Raw genomic sequence first — 20,216 nt, 5'->3', positions numbered from 1 at the left:
GTATTGATCATCTGTAGGTAGTTTTCGGCCTGCTTTGTCTTTTGTTTTTCATTTTCCTTCATTTTAAGGATGCACTGCAGACCAGGCTGAGATATGCCACTTTTTGGGGTAATAGCTCTTTGGAATCACGTCGTTGGTATAGAAATACTTTATTCCTGCCAGACTACATTGCCTTTGCATCTTTTGTAGATTCAACAAAATAGATTTGAACAAACTATATATTTTTGTGACACACTTCTAGCTACAAAGATACAGTTTAAAATTGTTTATGTTCAAGAAACCAGTTTCAGGTGATTTAAGTTGTGTGACAGGACACATCATCATTCTGGAAGCAGCAATCAGAAGATGGGTATACTGTTGTTGTAAGGGGAGGGTGAGAAACAATACCCAGGTAGGCTTTGGCACTGATGATGGTCACTTGGTACTAAGGGGTCCAAAGTGTGCCAAGAAAATATTCCCTATACCATTACACCACCATCAGCTCTATGAATTTGTAATAAGCCTGCTTTCATGTGGATTATGCTACGTTCAGAGCATGCCTTCTGAATATGGCAGCAGAAATTTAAACTCACAATGTTATGTTGTTCAATTTTGCTACCCATGCAAGCTGTAGCCCCGGTTCCCCGTTTTTGTTTACAGGGGTAGCACCGAGTGCGGTCAGTAAAGAGAACATCAACATATTATGTTTAGAGCCCTTGTGCATACCTTGGTTGTAACAAGTGGTCATTTGAGCTAAAGTTCTGTTGCTAACAGCTCGAATCATTCTGGCCGTTCCGCTCATGCGATGTCTCATTTCACTAAAACAACTGTGGCTAACTGCATATTCTTATTGTTTTAGACCATTCTTTATCAACAAGAGAACTCGCTGTGCAGGAAAATCCCAGCAGATCAACAGATTCTGAAAGCCAGCCCATCTGGCACCAACAAACAAGCCACATTTAAAGTCATCATCACCTTTCATCCCCAGTCTGATGGTCTATTTGAACTTCAACGGGGCTGCTGACCACGTCTACATGTCACATTGAGTTGCAGTCGTGTGATTGGCTCATCACATCTTTGTGTTAATGAGCAGCTGAATACAGTGGCCACTGAGTCTATATAGACATACAATCTTGTTGTGCTTCAGAGAACATGTTCTGTGGGGGCGGGCTGCTATGACTGGAATGCATGGAGCTCCATCTGTGCAGAGATTTACAGTCCTTTGTCTGGACTTGTCCCTATATTTTTGTTATATAGAGATGGGCTTTCGAGTGTTGTCTTTTGTCAAGGTTGACAGTGGCTACAAGCACTCTATACACTCTGTGATTTACCCCGCAAACACGCTCCCACAACGCATTAAACTACAGTTGTAGGCTAGCTGTCATTCTACGAAAGCGTCTGCTTGGCTTTTCTCTGAGCTGAGGATGTGATCTCAGGAAAAGATTTATTCTGGTTAATAAGTGCTTTCATAACTTTAAAGACTCAGTTGTTTCTCAGCTAAAAATCACAATATTAGAACCAGTCCATTTACCATTCACCCATTACAAGCAGGGAAGTGCAGAGCGGGAAAAGCTAACACAGAACGTCCAAAGTCTGCAGTTCAGAAAGTGTTTTAGTCCTCACAGACTCCTATTTCAAAATGCCCAAACTTACACCAGTGAAAGGCATGTTTACAGCCTGCTGCAAAAAGCATTTTTGACCTCCGTCACTTCTTCCATCATATCTGGTGTGCCAGTGGCGGCGTGTGGTTTGTGGCTCAGCTGCAGGGAAGGGGTGGAGCAGTATGTTCATGGGGGCAGTGCCAGAGGAGGCCGACTGGCACAGCTGTCAGCCATCACACCAATCACTCCTTCCCTGTTTAGGTAGCAGCCGGGTCCTGGTGGAGAGAGCTGTGCGGTGTGTGTGAAGAGGGCAGCGGAAAAGCTGCGTGTGAATCAAAACACTGTTCTCCTGAGTGCCGGGTCCTTCTTACCACAGCCTCACTTCCATCAACATTTTAAGTTATTTGACAAAAGATTACTGCTGAATTTACACTTTCTACCATCAGTTTGACCTTGTCTGTAAAACCATATCATCAGCCTTCAGGGACATTTATAAGGTGTCTATACAGGGTCCATGTGTGACCATAAGTGTCAGAATCAGAAAGGGTTTTATTGCCAAATGTTGAGCAGGTTTACAACATTAGGAAATTGCTTCGGTACTTAGTGCGAAACATACTGTTAAACAAACACTTAAATAAACATAAAATGTAATTTAAAAGTGCTAAGCAGATAGATATATACATGTTAGTGGTGGGAACAGTCATACGGTTATTGTTCATGAGTCCAACATGAGGGGAAGAAACTGTTCTTATGGCGAGAGGTTCTGGTGCGACTGGACCGGAGCCTCCTGCCTGAGGGGAGCAGGTCAAACAGACTGTGTCCAGGGTGCGAAGGGCCAGCTAAGATCTGAGCTGCACGCCGCAGTGTCCTGGAGGTGTACAGGTCCTGCAGAGATGGGAGTCTGCAGCCAATCACCTTCTCAGCAGAGCGCACAACACGCTGCAGTCTCTAGTTAGTTTGTTCATCAGGAAATAGGCCCTGACTCTGTGTAGAGAGTAATTTGTTACTCTGCTCATGGCATTGTGTTACTCGTTGAGGTCCCCTCAGATGTATTGTGAATTAATTGCCAGGTGACAATATAATGTGAAATCTTTAATTGGTTCTGATAACCAATCCCTTTCCTAACAGGAGCCCAGCTGTAGACCTCCAGTGTGAGAACACTTCATTGTCAAAGTGTGAGGACAGGGAATGATGATTAACTTGGTAGTGGTAGAAGTATTTCTGAGGCATTTCAGAATTCAAGCAGTTACATAAGAGCCTCAGCTTCACCTTCACATATACAGTTTTTAGCAGTTAAAGGCGATGGGGTTTTGTCATCATCCTGCTGAGCGGGCAGAGGCGGTGTGGATGCCAAGGTTTGTGAATGCGATAACTCGAGAACGGAGCACCACAGGACTTTGAAACTGATACCACAGGTGTATCTGCTAGAAACCTCAGCTTAGTTCTAATCTCAGCGACTGTGAGATCATTCCTGCGCGTGGCCTTCTACCTGCACATCTCCTCCATCTAACACACTGTAAACACTGCAGTAGTTGCACCCTTTCTGCACACGCGCTTTTCTACTCAGTAATATTCCCGTCAATACTATAATCACCTCTGTCAGTCCTTGATATTTATTATTGAGTGATTTGTATATATTGTGTTATTTCTTAAATTTGTAGATCTGTAACATATTGTATTGCTAAATAGTCTGTTTCTGTTACTGCGTTGGAGCAACTGTAACCCACATGATTTCCTCAGGGATTTATAAAGTATGCTGATTCTGAAGGTCAGAGTTCAAGTTCTATGAAATTCTTTTGAATGCGGTAACTCCATAAGGAATCAATCTCAGTAACCTCGACCTCAAGGCTAGAGGTCAGAGGTCAAGTTGTCTGAAAGTTTTCTCTTTTTTCCTGATTGCTGTGATGATTGACAAACTTGGCTAACACAATTGTTGTGAGGACTATATTTATTGCATAACATTATGGGTGTGTCAGCGTTGCTGCATGTTTTCGCCTAACTCTTTCCATCTCACCCTGTAGTTCGTCCACAGGCCTCTGTTTCCATCGACATGATGTCAAACAGCAGCATCCTGGAGCTGGCTGACCACCCTGCGGGCTGGGGGCCTGGGGATCGGGTGGTGGTGGCCAGTACAGACTACTCAATGCACCAGGCTGAAGAGTTTACACTGTTGCCCTGTCCGACCTGCGCATCCAACCAGTTGAAGGTCAGAGGTAAGAGTGCAGCAGCTGACAGTGTGCTGCAGTTCTAGGCTGCAAGGACGGGAATTTATGCTGCTGGTAATTCTGCACCACAGTCAAATGTCAGCTTTCACTCAGAGTTGTGGCACATAGTGTCCTAGACAGGTCTTTGAAAAAGAGTTGTAGCTGTGGTCTGCCATCACCAGTGTGTGAATGGGTGAATGACTGAATGTAGTGTGAAGCGCTTTGGGGTCCTTAGGGACTAGAAAAGCGCTATACAAATGCAGGCCATTTACCATTTACTGACTAAAAAGTACGTCATGACTCGAGTCCCACTGCCTTGAAACGAGTGAAACTAATTTAAAAATGTAAGCTGTCATTACCTCTGAAGAAACTGGAATGCCATTCTTTGATTGTATCCAGAGTCAGATTAGTTTAGTGGTGAACACTGAATATTTTTCATTTTTCTGAATGACAACTCTGCTTCAGTTTCATTAAACGATTAACTAAACGTGTATTAGAACAGACGCCTGTATTAATGGAGTATGTGTCCAAGGCGTTTTATGATTATACTGTTGCCTTCACATGATCTAAAAATCCTTCTAGAAGCATCTACATGAAATTTAATCTTAAGAGCTTGTAAGAAGGCAGCTGGACTTCTTTAAATTATCTGAAGCTCTTTCACCTCTCATCCAAGAGACATTTTCAGTTCTAAAACCAAATGCTGAGTCCCAGGTATTTTAACTAGTGGGGCTTGTCCCTTAGTAAGTGGCCACTGACCCACTAAGATTAAGACTGAGACTCACACAAAAACATTTTAATCATTCAGATTTGATTGAATTAGACATAAAAACATTAACACATAACAAGACAGTTTAAAGACACTGACATAGAGTGCAAGGAAATTTGACCCAATACTAAGTTACTGGGTAATATTCATCTGTCAGATATCCAGTATACACTATCTGGTTCACATGAAGTTATGTTTCCACTTTGTCTTTGGATATGAAGTCACAGATTCTTCCATGGTCACAGTCAGTGACCACTAAACCAACCATCAGTTCTCCCATTACATACTTTTAGACTGTTTCCAAGGAGGCGCAGTCTTGATGACCTGGGCAAATCATTCTTTAGCCATTGGCTCATATAATCCAAAACATCTCTCCAGAAAAGAAAAACTTTGGAAGACTCCCATAATGCATGCACATAGGTGCCTCTTTCTATCTTAAATTTGCAACATTAAGCATCATTAATTAAACCCATTTTGTGTAATTTAGATGGGAAACCGCCTGGAAGTTGTACTTTGAACAATTCAGACATTCACCTGAAATGTCTGAATTCAGGAACTGTAATGTGTTAAAGGAGAATCCCTGGGCACTGATGCTGAGGTGCTCCTGATGTGTTTATCAGAGTGTGGATGCTCGATAGAAAGCACCTACGCTGAGAAAAATGTGTTTGTGTGAATGGCTGAAAGAGGTTTGTACCAAGTAAACATTCAACATTAGTCATAAACACACATCTTCTTTTTATTTGACAGAACTGATTCTACATTGAAAAATAAAACCAAGTGTGTTGCTAACTCTCCAAAGGTTGATTCTGTTCATCTGGACGTAGCGTTTTCAGATGAACAGAATCAACCTTTGGAGATTTACTTACCTGGATTGATTGAGAATGCGTCAAGACAAGTGTGTTGCTAAGTTACTAAGTTTACTTTTATGGCACTAAAAGACTTAAAAAGCTGCCAAATGTACCACAAGGTGAAAAGTGAGAGCTGTAGCCACAAGAAAGAAGCTAAGCTAATGAAAAAAGGCTGAGCCCAGTGGAAACTTATCACTGAAGGATAAGGTGAGGGACCCTCAATCAATTTCTTGTAACTGCAAGGCAGTCTGGTCAGCTTTAACACACTGAGGCAGCTTCTTTCACCCTTTAGATACACACACACTTTTGTGTCTGCTGTGTGCATTAATGCAGGTTTATCTCAAAGCAAAAGCAATCGGAGTGTGCAATGTGAACATTTTGAACATTTGAAGGTGTTTCTTTTGAAGTGACTTAGCACAACTGATTCAGGTGTGGTCTGAGAACAACATGGCATTATGGCAGGTGTGATCCTGTGGCATCATTTTATCAACTAATAATTATTGTTGGTGCTCTAATGTGTTTGCCTTACAATATAAAGCTTTTAGGAACCGTTGTTGTCACTTGTCACATTTAACTGGTGGCGCAACAACAGCACGAGCAAGAGTGACCCTCAGACCAGTTTGTACACTACACACCCTGAGCTGGCAACGAATGCTTTCAGACTGCCAAGTGCACAGCCAGTTTACTGTTCCCACTGAACCATAATTTAGCATAATTCATGTCACACCTAGTCATTAGGTAAGCTGCAGTCAGCATTCTGTTTCTATTTTTTCCTCCACTGGCCACAAAAACAAAATGAAAATGATAAGATGTGCACGAGTCTGTCCTGCACTATTGTTCTTCACTTGCAACAATAATGTTGACTTGCACACAAGATTCTTGCACTGTAGCTAAGTTACAGCTAGCTGGCTAATTTATCTCCATATTGACGATTATTGTAGAGGTAAGTTATTATCATGAAGTCATATTAGACTTTAGCATTTGGTAGCAGTAACACTAACAGTCAATCTAGGATTAGCCAACTAACTGTTACTGTTAAAATGTCTCGATACATGTAAGGAAATTAAGGAAATTCCAAAAAGCTAATTCTGTTCATCTGGACTTCTTCACAAAGTCACTCGGATGATGTAATTGTTAGGTATAACTCTATGTGGTTATATACTGTGAATCTTCTGATGGCCAGCCAAGTTACAAGATCATCATGCAGCGTATAGACAACGTAGCCAGCCTAGATACATTAGCTGGCCTGTGATCCATCAGGCTAACGTTAGCCAAAAGAAGTTTGCTTCACCAATTAAATGTCCTGTCTCGCTGATGCACATCACAATAGTTTTAACCTAATGCACAAATGTCCATTTGGTCACACAGGCTTCACTTTCTCTGATGTTCACTTACCTGCAAGCACAGATCAACTGTTTTTTACCCACAGCATGTAAAGACATTTTATTGAGGCACTGAAGTTGCTATTTATTGTTTAGTTTTTTTATTGTATGTATTTATTTATCTAGAACTCCTGTCATGACAATTGTGTATTTGCCACATTGTGAGGACTTGCCTCCCTTATAGAGGACAGTTCCATGTTGCTTAAATCATTAAACCAAGACTTGCCAGAGTAAGGATAGTTCATCACTAGGGAACTAGAGCTAGAAAAAGATATCAGGAAATGAATGTAAGCCGAGTGAAAGGATGGTAACACATCCTCTGTGGGTATGTGTATTTCTAAATATGCAGTGTGATAGAGGCCAGGTGGAGACAGCCTATAGCAGTGTGTGGGAGTTGGTGGAAGGTGTTTGGTCTGACTCAGGGCCAAGGAAAAGTCTTAGCCTGTATCCTGGAGGACTGTATGTTCTTGACTGAGCCCATTCATGTTGGCACACACACACTTGGATACCATCACGCATACTGATATGAAAACATTCACTTGCAGACTATTTTTCTTTCTGTCTCGCTGCATTCACATGCTATAGCTCTTCGGAAAAGCCCCTGGTGCTTGCAGAAGCTAAAACTGGCATGGCATCTTCTTTCCTACCTGTCAATTCCTGACACTAATTCACACACCAAAAAGATAAGTTTGCATTTCAGTATTAACAGATTTATTTTCAAGTCTCCACTGAAGCTGCTGGAATTTCTTTTCTGCATGGCTGCATAAAAATATCAGACCTAGTAGCACTCTCTTTTTTCCTTAGGTCTCTGACATCACTTGTTATTTTGCTAAGTGAAAGCCCTGCTTTTACCAGCCCGAGGCTTTTCCTCAGAGCTCTTGTCACTCTCAGCACGACTATAATCTGTTACATTAATTCCTGCTCACGTGCCACTTTGCAGCACTATTTTTGAACACACGCTGATAATCGAGTTTGTCCTCCACCCTTGAGGTTATACACAAACAGGAAGAGTGTTGTTTTTGTTGTCCCAGCAGAGAGCTGGGAGATAGATGAGAAAGAGAGCGAGACAGCCTGAGGCTATTTATCAGTATGACTTCAATCATCTGAACATTTGACAGTTCTAACAGGCATATTGGTTATGCCTCCTTGAGTCATGGTGGTTTGTGTGTCCCAGTGATCCCAGGAGATATGTTGTAGGGGGCTTTTGCCCCTGGTAGCTTCAGTTGAGTCCATGACCACACTATAGTGCCCAGGACAAGATTAACAGGGCCCCACCATGGAGCCAGTTCTGAGCTCACAGGCCTAAGTCTATGAGGTGCAGCCCTCTCATTGGCTCATCACCTGGAGGAGGTGTTGTAGGAGTCAGGTGCAGTGTGCAGTCAGAGGTCAAATCTACAACTTCCTCACAACTCATCGCTCTGGTGACGTAAGAGCCCCAGTTGGTGTCTGATGTTGGACGATACGAGTTAACCTTGTGCTCACTTCAGTGGATCTCTTGGACTCAAAAACCAGTCTCCTGGAGAAGGGCTGGACTTTTACCAGCATGGAATTGCCTCGGTGAGAGATGGGGCGATTGACCTGTACGCTGGGGTTTCTCCCAGTGGGGTAAGAGGCTTGTTTTCCTTCAGGGGAACAGTTCCTGACTGTCCTAACTGCAAACGATTAATTGTGAGTAGTCACTGAATGCTGCTGGCGGTGACCCCTATCAATCACCAGTCACTAGGCTAAAGTGTGCAAAGTGCTATCTGCGAGTCAACAGCGTCAAAGGGATCGCAAAGAAGTATACGGTACTGCTGCAGGTAACCAACTTAAAACAATGTATTGCTTTTTATTGAGCAAATACAAGTGAAACCTCTTTAGCGCATCCCTTTGTAATGCAGAAGAAATTGCAGCATTCAGTAACTCTTCTTTTGTTTGCATTGTAAAGAACAGGGATCTAAAACCTTTAAGTCTGGGCTGTTGATGCTTTAAATCAGAATGAAAATGTTCTTTTGTACTTTTTAAGCTCTGGCTGCTCTGGTGGAGGGAGTAGGTGGAGAAAAGAGATTAAGCATGTGTGGGTGTATGATGCTCACTCTCTCAGATTTCACACTTGAATATTTCTTTGACAGTTTTTTCCTGGCTTGGCTTCAGTTTTTCTAATCAGCACGTTTGTGTTGTTGAGGATATGTATGTGGAGGAGGGCGGACGAGAACTGTTATCGTTTCTAAGAGCCGTGTTCCACTTACTCTGATCTTGTTGTCCTTTCTACTTCTCACTGCTTTTCATGGGATCATTTTTGCTTTTCCTTCACTGCTTTTTTACTGAGGTATAAATGGTCCTTCCAAGGCTTTATTTTAATTACAAAACACATAATACTGTAGCTTGCCTAAGAGGCCCAGTGTGACTGTAGGTGTGGGGGACGCTTTGGGTTTTTTGCTCGCTACAGAGTTTTAGAACGTTTGCAGAATTCAGAAACACTTTGTTGTTGTTTTGTACCTGCTGTTGGTACCTTTGGAGCATTTTTCATGAAAGTATCTGACAAATAATATTACAGTGATTACATGTCAGAGCATGTAAATAAATTTTGACTCAAAAACACTATCATGGTGGCATTGATCAAAAATGCCCCAAACTCATAGATGATGGCACAGTGACTGAGTCCATCTTGGATAAACAGAATGGTCTCCTGCCTTTTCCCCCAAAGAATCAGTCAGCGTAGTGACTTGTGCTGGTATTCCCAAAGCCATAATCAGAGAATTTTTTTCTTGAATGTTGGGGAACTGGTCAAGGTGTAACCTGTCTTTTTGGGGCGATCGTGGCTCAACAGTTGGCAGTTCATCTTGTAATCGGAAGGTTGCCGGTTCGAGCCCCGGCTCTGACAGTCTCGGTCGTTGTGTCCGTGGGCGAGACACTTCACCCGTTGCCTACTGGTGGTGGTCAGAGGGCCCAGCCTCGCCTCTGTCAGTGTATCTGTGGCTGCAATGTAGCTGCCATCACCAGTGTGTGTGAATGACTGAATGTAGTGTAAAGCGCTATACGAATACAGGCCATTTAGCATTTTTAACCTTGTTGCTGAACAAAATTGAGAGAGAGGCCATCAAAGCAAACACCTGGGTTTGTGCCTGTGTGGTTGGAAGACTTACCTGTAAAAGGTCTTTTATTTTATCCTGCCTTTAACTTATAAGAACTACTGCAGCCACAGGATTAACTAATTGCCGTTTTTCTACATTCTAGTCTTTTTAAATGTTTTAACACTTTGTTGATGCTGTTATTGTTATTTTGAATTCCAAAAAAAACCCACTGTGAACTTAAGGATGATTCTTATTTAATTCTTTCTTTCTTTCTTTCTTTCTTTTTTACATCTGTAGATATTATGATGCTATTGATTTCTTTTGGTGGCTTTGTAGGAAAAAACTGATACTGTAATGGATTGGAATTGCACTGGCTCTATCCCTTTTCCAACTCCCTGATTCTCCTGCATTAAATTGTTACATTTGATGTTTGCACAAATTGTTTTGTGCTTTTTGACTTGATTAAGCACCTGCGTCTGTGTTATGGGATCTGCACTGGGCATCAAAAAGCGATGGGCAACGTCAGACTAAAAGAAAGGAAAATACCACATTGATGAAGTAGTTGCATTTCCACAGGAATAGGCCCTTAAACCTTGCAACTGCTCAAGGAGTAAAAGGGCACGCTGCCTTTTGGTTGCAGCAGGCTGAGGAAAGTCGTCCTCACTGGCCAACAAGGTTATCAGCAGGTGCAGCGTGGATGTTAATAAGTTCAGTCTGAGTGTGGGTAAGGCAGAGGTAAAGAAGTGCTCCTGTGCTTGACTCAGAGTTGAACTCGTCTTCTTTGTCTCTGACGCTGATGTGTTGTAGGTCAGTGTGTTTTCACACCAACGGTTCTTTTTTACTGTGCATGTGTTCTGTGTATGCAGGTAAAGCCAAGTTTATCCACATGGGAGAGGAGGTGGATGGGGTAGACATGAGGGCCGAGGTCGGCCTGCTGAGTCGTAATATCCTGCTTCGTGGTGAGATGGAGCCCAGCTGCTATGGCAATGAGGCCTGCAAGTTCTTCAACTTTGACACTTTCGGAGGACATTTGAAGGTAAACTCTTCTGTTAGCTGTCGTTTGCAGAATAGGCAACACCGTGTGAACAGGCTTGAAAAGGAGGAAAAACGATCCCTTTAAAGAGAACCTGTCGTAGCCATTTATTCCCAGCTTCATACTTTAATTCTTGGGCTATACTATAGAATAGTGTTCTGCCATCTGCTTAATGATGATAATGATAATCCTTTTATAAGATTGTAAAAGCAGATATGCAGGGCTTCTGCCTCAGCTGTCTGAGGTGAAGTTAGGGATATGGACCCAAGAGTAGAAAAAAAACCTGTTAAAAAGAAGGTTATGACCTGTGATTCAAGCAACAAAAAACGTTTTATTCCAGACCAATGACAGCTACTTTTCTCAGGAACTGCAGAGCTCCACAGAGTGGGAGTGATTACTGCACACATACACAGGAAAACGGTATAAAGCTGCCAAGCTTCGGTGCATTCTTGCTCGCGTGCTCTGCCAAAACTCCTCGTCCTGCGCCCTCATAGCTACTACACAGAGAAATTAGTAAATGCACTCCAGGTGTGCCACACCCTCAGCCATTCTGCCGTCCCATTCCCTCCTACAACCAATCCACAGGCGATACCCTGCCATCACATCCACCCACTGCCTAACTTAGGCCTGGGATCTATCCAGCCTGATCTACTCCTCGCCATAGGAAATCAGCCACCAGATTGCCAAACACTCTTTTACCACAGGGCTCTAGACTAACTTTTTGACATGGGCGCACCGGTATGCCTAACTTTAAAAATTTAGGCGTACCGGCACAAAAGTTAGGCGCACTCAAATTTTTCAACCGCATCGCTTAACACCGCAGTTTTACATGTGCACTTTCTTTGGGGGGGGAAGTCCATACAGACAATATTAATTTCTAAATTATTAACTAACAAACTTGTGCTTAAAGTGCTTTGTCAATATTGTAGAAAATGTTAAAAACTTAATCATCATCTTGGCCTCCTCTGACGACCTGTTTGCTGCTGTCTGCTGCTGAAAGGCCGTGGGGAGAGGGGACACTTGGGCAGTGCATTTATTGCAGCATATAATGTGTTTTCTGGATACACTGTGCTTTTTCAGCATTCAAATATTGATGGCACCGTGTCAGAGCACTGGCTATGAATTTCAGACAGATCAGGCCTTAACTTAACAAAAAAGTTATCAATAGTTCTTTTCATCTTTTCTTATTACCCACAGCTACAGTACATCCACTTCTCTCAGGCCTAGGCTGCTCACTAGGGCTGAGTATCATCACTGATTTCTATAATCCATTCAATTCCGGTTCTCAAAGTCCTGATTTGATTCAATTTAGCCTCAGACAGTCAGAAATATTATAATTCTGATCATTTATCAGTACTGATACACATGAGACTTCATCAGAATTGTGAAAATCACAGCAGATGCCTTTGTGTGAAAGTAACTGAGAATAAAACACAGGAAAACATGAAGGAGATTTTCCTGGTCTGGCTTTTTATAGCAGATAACCTTAAAAATATTCTGCAATTTTGCATAATTTTAAGAAATTTAAATTTCTTCAGTATTGAACAGCAGAAATTAGGCTTTCTTGTCCGAGGTCATTTAAGTGAAAAAAGAAAAAGCGCTGTAAACAACGCTAGACTGGTGGGTAATAAGCGAATGAATAATGCAGAAAACAGATTTGAGACGGGAAACTGTTCCTGAAGTACAGAGAGAGAGAGAGCTGTGCAGGAAGTGTGATTTTTATCGTGGTGGAAGCAAAACAGCAAAAGTCAGAGGGAATTCATGACGACATTGATCAAATGTGAAGCGCAGTTTGCTGCTTCTTTTGCTGCAGGCTCGGTGAATTTTGGTTGGAGAGAGGCAAAACCTGCAGCTCAGAATCAGCGCAAAAAGACGTAAACACAGCGCGGACCCGAAGAATCGCTAAGCTCCGACAGCGTGTCCGTGTTCAGGCCGTCGGGTGAGAAAGCCGAGAAAGACGAAGCTGATTCTGATGTGTTGGGTCCGCTCCGTGTTTAGGTCTTTGTGTGGAATCCGTTAATGAATTGATATCGCTTTATTCAAGCTACTCACCTCCCACTTCCACCTGCACTTTCAACTGGACCACGGCCAATCAGAGAGGTCCCGCCCCTGACTATCTCTGATTGGTTTAGTCCACGATAGGGGCAAAATGTGTGTCTGTTGTTGACCACACGGAGAGTTACAGAGATTTTTTTTTTTGTTACCGGAACAGTTGGTCGCACCTGTGCGACCAAATATTTATTTTTAGTCGCACCACTGAAAAATTTGGTCGCATTTGCGACCAAATTGGTCGCACTCTAGAGCCCTGTACCATGTATCATGCTTTAGCGAATTTCAGGTTCCCACTGGTGTAAAGAACTGGATGGTCAATCCCACGTATGTGTATCCCATGTATCCCGGTGCTTTGGGGTGTGAAGCAGATACTTCACATAGAGGGCAGCACCTGAGTGTGCCTGCCCACATCTGTTCCAAAGTCTTTGCCTTCTGCGCTGGCTGTGACCCGACGGTTCGCTGTTACTGAGGTACGTTGGAACCAGTGAAGCATGTTTGCCTCAGTAACCCCAGAGATGGAGTGATTAGTGCACACGCCCAGGCCAGTGCTTTACAGCTGCCCAGCTTTAAAGTGTTTCTGCTCAGCCATACTGTCCCACCTCTACCTCCACAAACCATACCAAACACCACAGCTGTGTGTTTGACCAGGACTCTAGCCAATCGCAGCATTTTTCATCATTTACTCTGGAACTTTATAAGGAAACCTGATTATTTAGTAACACAAGCTTTAATAAAATACATTTTTCATTGACGATAACAGATATATTAGCTTTTGTCAACATTTGAAAAACTGTCAGGTGGTTGGACAAGCCTTGGTCCCATCTGTAGATCCTACAGCTAGATGAACATAGGGTCCCAGTTTGAATTTGAAAACATAAAAGACATTACTCAGACTGTATACCAACAAGTCCAGTACTCTTCCTCAGAGACACAGAGGAAGAATATTTGTCCTTTCATGCTCACAGATGGAATCGTGCTCCATAATTACTGACTTGCACACATTTGCTGGACACTGTATTGTGACACCTAGTGTGTCTTTATCCATCTGAGTACCTGGACCAGACTAAGTTGGATAACACTGAACGAATTTCAGGTTCCCTACTGCTCCTCCAAACTCTTACTTGGGGGAGGAGCTCCATCATACTGTTTTTGAGCCCTTTCTGTTCTCAGTACACATATGACTGTTGATCATCTCATAACAGCTTCATTACATTTAAAGAAAACACAGGACGGATCATCTAATGGAGATAAGTGTGCATACAGACAAGAGGTTATTTTATCTTCTATGTTCAGAGTCATAATAATCTGGCTCTGAACACCAACAATGTGGAGAGTCTCTTGTTTCAGGTTTCTGGGTACACACATCACAGAAGACCTCACATGGACACTGTGTCCCTCTAAAACAGTCTGCACTTCCTGTGCACCCTGAGTGGCTTAAAGCCTTCTGGTGTTTTTGTACTGCTGCACCATTCAAAGCATCCTCACTCACGACATGCTGACATGATATGGAAACAACTCCGCAGCAGATAAGAACACTGCAGAGTCATAAACCTTCACAAAAGATAAACAACACACAGCTGCCTGCCCTTGAAGACATGTGCATATTACACTGCCTGCAGAAAGTACACTGCATCCTAAAGGACTCGTCTCACCAGCTGTTTGAACATCTGCACTCAAGCAAATGTTACAGGTGCATCAGAGCATGCATCTGCGTAATTAAGAACCAGTCTTAATCCTAGATCCATCTTCCCAAGGGCAGAAGGTAGTGCAGGTCATCTATGAATTAGAAGGTTGGTGGTTCAATCCCCATCTGGTCCATTCTGCATGCCAAACATCCTTGGGCAAGACACTAACCCCAAGTTGCTCTCCGATGCATCCATGAATGTGTGTGAATGGTAGCTAGAAAGAGCTTAAGCATAGAAGAAGTGGCTGTATGAATGGCTTTAAAAAGGCATGTTGTATGAAGCACTGTGAAAAGCCTACAGAAGAATCAGTCCATTTACCATTCACTAATGAGCTCTGCTCAGGAACCGCACAGTGATAATCAGTGATGATCATTTTCTACACAAGTGCAGAATCTGGTAATTGTCACTGTTTGTAACCTGCACTGTTTTTGAGCTCTTTTAAATGCGTCAAATAAATTGGGAGAAAAGTGAAAAGGACACAGCAGCAGCTCTTTTGGACGCTGACTTTTCAAAAGTCGTGCTCCTGCTCTGTCATTTTTTCTGCGTAGCCTTCACAGCCGACACTTTTTCTCTCTGCCAGAAATCACAACTAAATGCAGCTCGGTGGCACTCAAAGTATGTTTTTACACTAAAACTCTGGGTCATTAGAAATAGCAGCTCTGAATTGCACCCAGAGTGCTTTGCACATTATAGGTGTAATATGTATTATACATTTAAAATATTTTAAACAATAGAAATGTTGCTGCTTTGGTAGGAATGTGTGTTTAGAGCATATTAAAGGCAATAAGTTAAAAAGATCCTTTAAAAAAACACATTTTTGAGCATCGTTGTTATACTGAAGCTAGTCTTTTGTTTCTTCTGACTTCCTCCACGTTAATGCACCACTACAGCAAATAATCCACATTAACATCTAAAATCTTAATTTAGTTTAAGGCTCATTAAGACTCTCGGGCCTCTGTATGTGTTCATCACTGAAACGTCCTTCTTTCTGTCAGCCTCGTGCACCCTATCATCAGAAAGAGGCAACAGAGACACTGACGCAGGAAGGAGAGGGGGGAGTGTGTGGTTGTCTTCCTGCTGCCTCAATGCCTCCCTTTCCCCAGGGCAAGATATCATATTCCATTATAAATTTCCATCTCAGCCTCATGTCACATATTTCTCATGAATGGGTGTGTGTAGAGCATGAAATAGCATAACACACACATGAGCACACACACACAGAGGGTGAGAAACACTAAATGCCTCAGGACAAGTCCTGTCGTGTGAAAACCTCCCATCTCCAGAATTATTAGCTGGTCGCAAGCTGAATGTCGCTGACTGTGATCCGGGTGATATTTCTTTCATTTTTTAGCCTTTTCACAAACACTATGATGTAATGAAAACCAGTGTGACTGCAAGAAGTGTTGGTTCTCATGATTCTCTGGGTTTTTTGGGACATAGCTGCATGGCGTCACAGAGTCCCCTGGCATCTGCCATCCTGCTTCGTTCTCCACATCAACCCATACCTGTCTGTAACTTCATCTTTTATTTGTCCAAATTTCAGTGTTTTCATTATTTTAACGTCCTGTTCTGTTCCTCTCTCGTAGTATTGTTGCTGCTTTAATAGCAAGTTATGTCATTGATCATATAACTCCTTTAAAAATACTTCAGTGAAGTGGAAACAAATGTGGTGACTCGAAGTAGCAGAGGTGAGGCCTAGCAGACACTGATGTCAACCTGCCAAATTTCAGGACTTATCAGGATCCAAAAGTGTGACTAATTATTACAAACATGTTACCTGGAAGAAAACGATGCATGGTGTCGACTTGTGGTTTGTTCGTTTGTGTTTTGTTATCTACCAGGCTGTGAAGATGCTTGCAGACATGCGTATTTCAACGCGGGAGTCGGGGATTTGTCTTGTTCCAGTTTTGTTACATTGATTTAAAGTTTTCACTGAACAATGGCTGTTGTAATAGTGATTACAAGTGTTGGGGTCATTACTCAGGAAGAGTCACGTATTACACATCACTCGTTACTTTAAAAAGTAATTCAGTATCTCCCACTTTACCGTCTCACTCTTGTCCTTCTCTGCACTTGAAAAAAAGTCATGTCTATACCCGCTACTCAAAATCTGCATCTCTGTACCACTTTCTACCTCCCACACATGCACGGAAATCAGCTGATTGTAGCCGCGAGAGTGTCCAGGAAATAAAAAACATGTTTCTTTCTGTTCGCCCGGCTGGCAGAGAACTGAAGAATGACATCATTGTAACCGTGATGTAATTATTGAGTTTAGTACTGCAATGAGTTACATTACACTACATTACAAGACATACTTGATTCAGTTCAATTTTATTTATATAGCACCAGCACCAGTTACCTCGAGGTGCTTTCTATTATAAGATAAAGATCCTACATTAATAGAGAGAGAGCTAGATACTAATAATAATTAATGGTTAAATGCAGAGAGGTGTATAAATACATAGTGAGTGAAAAACAAACACTCAATGGCTAAAGGGCAACGTAGGCTTATTGCAGCATAACTAGGGGCCTGAAAACTGAAGGCTCTCCCTAACATTCTACTTTTAAATACTCTAGGAACAACAAGTAGGCCTGCAGAGCGAGAGCGAAGTGCTCTAATAGGGTGATATGGTACTACAAGGTCATTAAGATCAGATGGGGCCTGATTATTTAAGACCTTGTATGTGAGGAGCAGGATTTTGAATTCAATTCTGGATTTAACAGGAAGCCAATGAAGGGAAGCCAAAACAGGAGAAATCTGCTCTCTCTTTCTAGTCCCTGTCAGGACTCTTGCTGCAGCATTTTGGATTAGCTGAAGGCTTTTCAGGGAGTTTCAGTGAGTGTGCAAATGGAAGAAAGCAGTCTTACATATTTGTTTAATATGTGCGTTGAAGGACATGTCCTGGTCAAAAATGACTCCAAGGTTCCTCACAGCGTTACTGGAGGCCAAGGTAATGCCATCCAGAGTAAGAATCTGGTTAGATACCATATTTCTAAGATTTTCAGGGCCGAGTACAATAACCTCAGTTTTATCTGAATTAAGAAGCAGAAAGTTAGCGGCCATCCAGGTCTTTATGTCTTTAAGACATTCCTGCAGTTTAACTCATTGGTGTGTGTTATCTGGCTTCATGGACAGATAGAGCTGGGTGTCATCAGCATAGCAGTGTAAATGTATGCTATGTCTTCTAATGATGCTGCCTAAGGGAAGCATGTATAATGTAAACAGAATTGGTCCTAGCACTGAACCCTGTGGAACTCCATAATTAAACTGTGACGAGGACTCTCCATCAGAGGTCTCAAACTAAAATGAGCTGTGGGCCCCTGCTGCCACTGTCATCTCATGTGAGAGCCACTGTAGTGTTCAAGTAATGCAAAAAACTAACATGAAAACACTGAGAAATATTTCCTAAAATGTAGCATTTTGTTTTTGTTTTTTTAATTTCAAATATTGTATAACAAGACAAAACCGCAAACGTGAACATTTTTTTTCCCTCACTCTTAACTGAAGCCTTACATTGAACTACCAAATAAACACATCGGTCCTCTCTTTGTGGCCAGACACGTGGCAGCACTTCTGCTATCGTTTTGTTTGTATTTAACAAAATCAAAATGAAGACCTAAGTGTTCACTTTAGTTTTTGACTCGCTCACTGAACTCAGCCTCAACATGTTTGTGCGCTCTGCTCATATCGCCGTCATGTTAAATAATTTTTTGCTTTTTAAAGAACTTATCCTAACATTACACTCAACAACAAACAACAAAAAAGTCACTTCAAGGGACAAATTGCACTATATTTCTCAACATTAATATGTTAATGCAAGTGGCCCCTGGGCCGCAAGTTTAAGAGCCCTGATTCACATGACCAAACTGGAGTCCCATTATTGCGTTAATCAACAATGTCATGTGATCACAGTAAAAAAGTACAAAGAAATAAATTACACCCAACACTGGTAGCTACATCCATCTTTTATTTACAGTCTATGTGCAAAACAAAGAAATTGAACATTAGAATAAAAAAACATAAAATAATGATTTAAAAATCTAAATCTGACTCTAGTGTTGCTAGTCCTGCTTTTCATGTACTTTTGTTTTTTTGCTCGTGTCTGATTGATGCAGTAACTTGAGCTCTCTGACTGCAATGTGTCCACTGTCATCACCAGGTGGAACATGGTTTTAGGGCAGTCCACATATCTGGGATGGAGCTGCAGCACATGGGCCAGCAGACCATGGGACACTATCCTGTCCATTTTCACATGAATGGAGATGTGGATGAGAGGGGAGGCTATGACCCTCCAACGTCTGTCAGCGATTTATCCATTCACCACTCGTTCTCCCGCTGCGTCACTATCCACGGCTCCAATGGACTGATGGTCAGTTAGGAAGTTGTATAATTTATTTCTGTATTTTTTGTATGTATTAATGCATATATAAGAACGCATACATAAAAATGTGTAATTTATTGTTAAGAGTCATTATTGCAGCTCTTAACCTTCACTGGCTCAGAAGCAACCTGGTAATGTTAGGGAGAGTGTTTTTGTATTCGTATAGCGCCGTACTTATTGGTGTTGGTGACTCTTACTAAGGCAGATACGATGACCTCATTTAAAGGGTTTTATATTCTTTTTAGTCTCCAGTAATGTCTCATAAAATCATTATTATAGTGACAGGCATATAATTTTAAATCTCTGAAAGAAACAGTTTGTATGAAGATGTATATGAAATATATGAATTAAAACGCAGGAGATTGGGCACTGTGTGACATGGATAATAGGGGGATTCAAGCTATTAAAGACAAGTGCACGACTATAAGTATCTTGGGGTCTTGTTCATGAGCCAAAGAAGAGTGGAGCGGGAGATTAGATCTGTTGTGGTGAAGAGAGCTGAGTATTAAATTGAAGCGGTTAATTAATGTTCTTACTGTCACCTATGGTCACAGGGTCTGGGTAGACCACTGACATCTCTGAAGGGTGTCTAGGCTCTGGCTTAGTGATAGGCTGAGGAGTCATTCATGTTGGACTCAGAGTGGCTACTCCTCCAAATTGAAAGGGTCCAGCTGAGTCAGTTTTCAGGTTCATATCAAGCAGGTTGCTTCTTTGGTCATCATATTCCAAGATTCCCTGCTGTCGCTTGTGTAGCATTAGTGCTACTCTGTCCTGCACCGGCTGCCCATGTGTGTTTCTGTCTGGCTACATTTGTTCAGCCTTTCACAGACTTTAAACTGATGTATCCTAAATTTGGCCGAAAAGGGAAAGCGAATAACAAGCACAAATTCAACCTAACTTCATCCACTTATCAGTTTGCATTTATCCACTAAACCAGAGCTTCCCAAAGTGTGGGGCCCGCCCCACTAGGGGGCTGCAGAGCCATTGCAGGGGGGGCTCGGTATAAAAAGGGGAAAAAACAGAAAGCTTGGACACTGCTAGCACGGGGCGCCCACACAAACGCAAAGCAGGAGATGTAACGTCGCTGAATATGTTTCCAAACCAACTTCATTCTAAAACAAAGACTAGAAAATATGATGAAGCAAATCTGCCCTTTGGCTTCACCTGCACAGGTGCCGAGGTAGGTCTCCCTGCAGGGTTGGTTTTCGCCAGGCTGTTTAAATCACAGACA

General features: G+C 42.2%; 1 protein-coding gene across 3 annotated transcripts in view; it reads left to right on the top strand.

Annotated features, from left to right (window-relative positions):
- Positions 1–20,216, top strand: part of cemip (cell migration inducing hyaluronidase 1) — a 155,570-nt gene that overhangs the window by 89,407 nt on the left and 45,947 nt on the right. For all 3 annotated transcript variants that reach the window (XM_085278589.1, XM_085278576.1, XM_085278582.1), the window contains exons 11-13: positions 3,602–3,793; positions 10,700–10,869; positions 18,764–18,973. In XM_085278589.1, coding sequence (XP_085134715.1) covers positions 3,602–3,793; positions 10,700–10,869; positions 18,764–18,973 — 572 coding nt within the window. The remainder of the gene's footprint in view (positions 1–3,601; positions 3,794–10,699; positions 10,870–18,763; positions 18,974–20,216) is intronic.

Source organism: Mchenga conophoros, linkage group LG1 (genome assembly GCF_057382185.1).
Source record: "Mchenga conophoros isolate Kocher_MC1m ecotype Shallow Benthic linkage group LG1, M_conophoros_male_GT1.1, whole genome shotgun sequence".
Taxonomy (NCBI): Eukaryota; Metazoa; Chordata; class Actinopteri; order Cichliformes; family Cichlidae; genus Mchenga; species Mchenga conophoros.
This window is presented reverse-complemented; position numbering and strand designations above follow the sequence as displayed.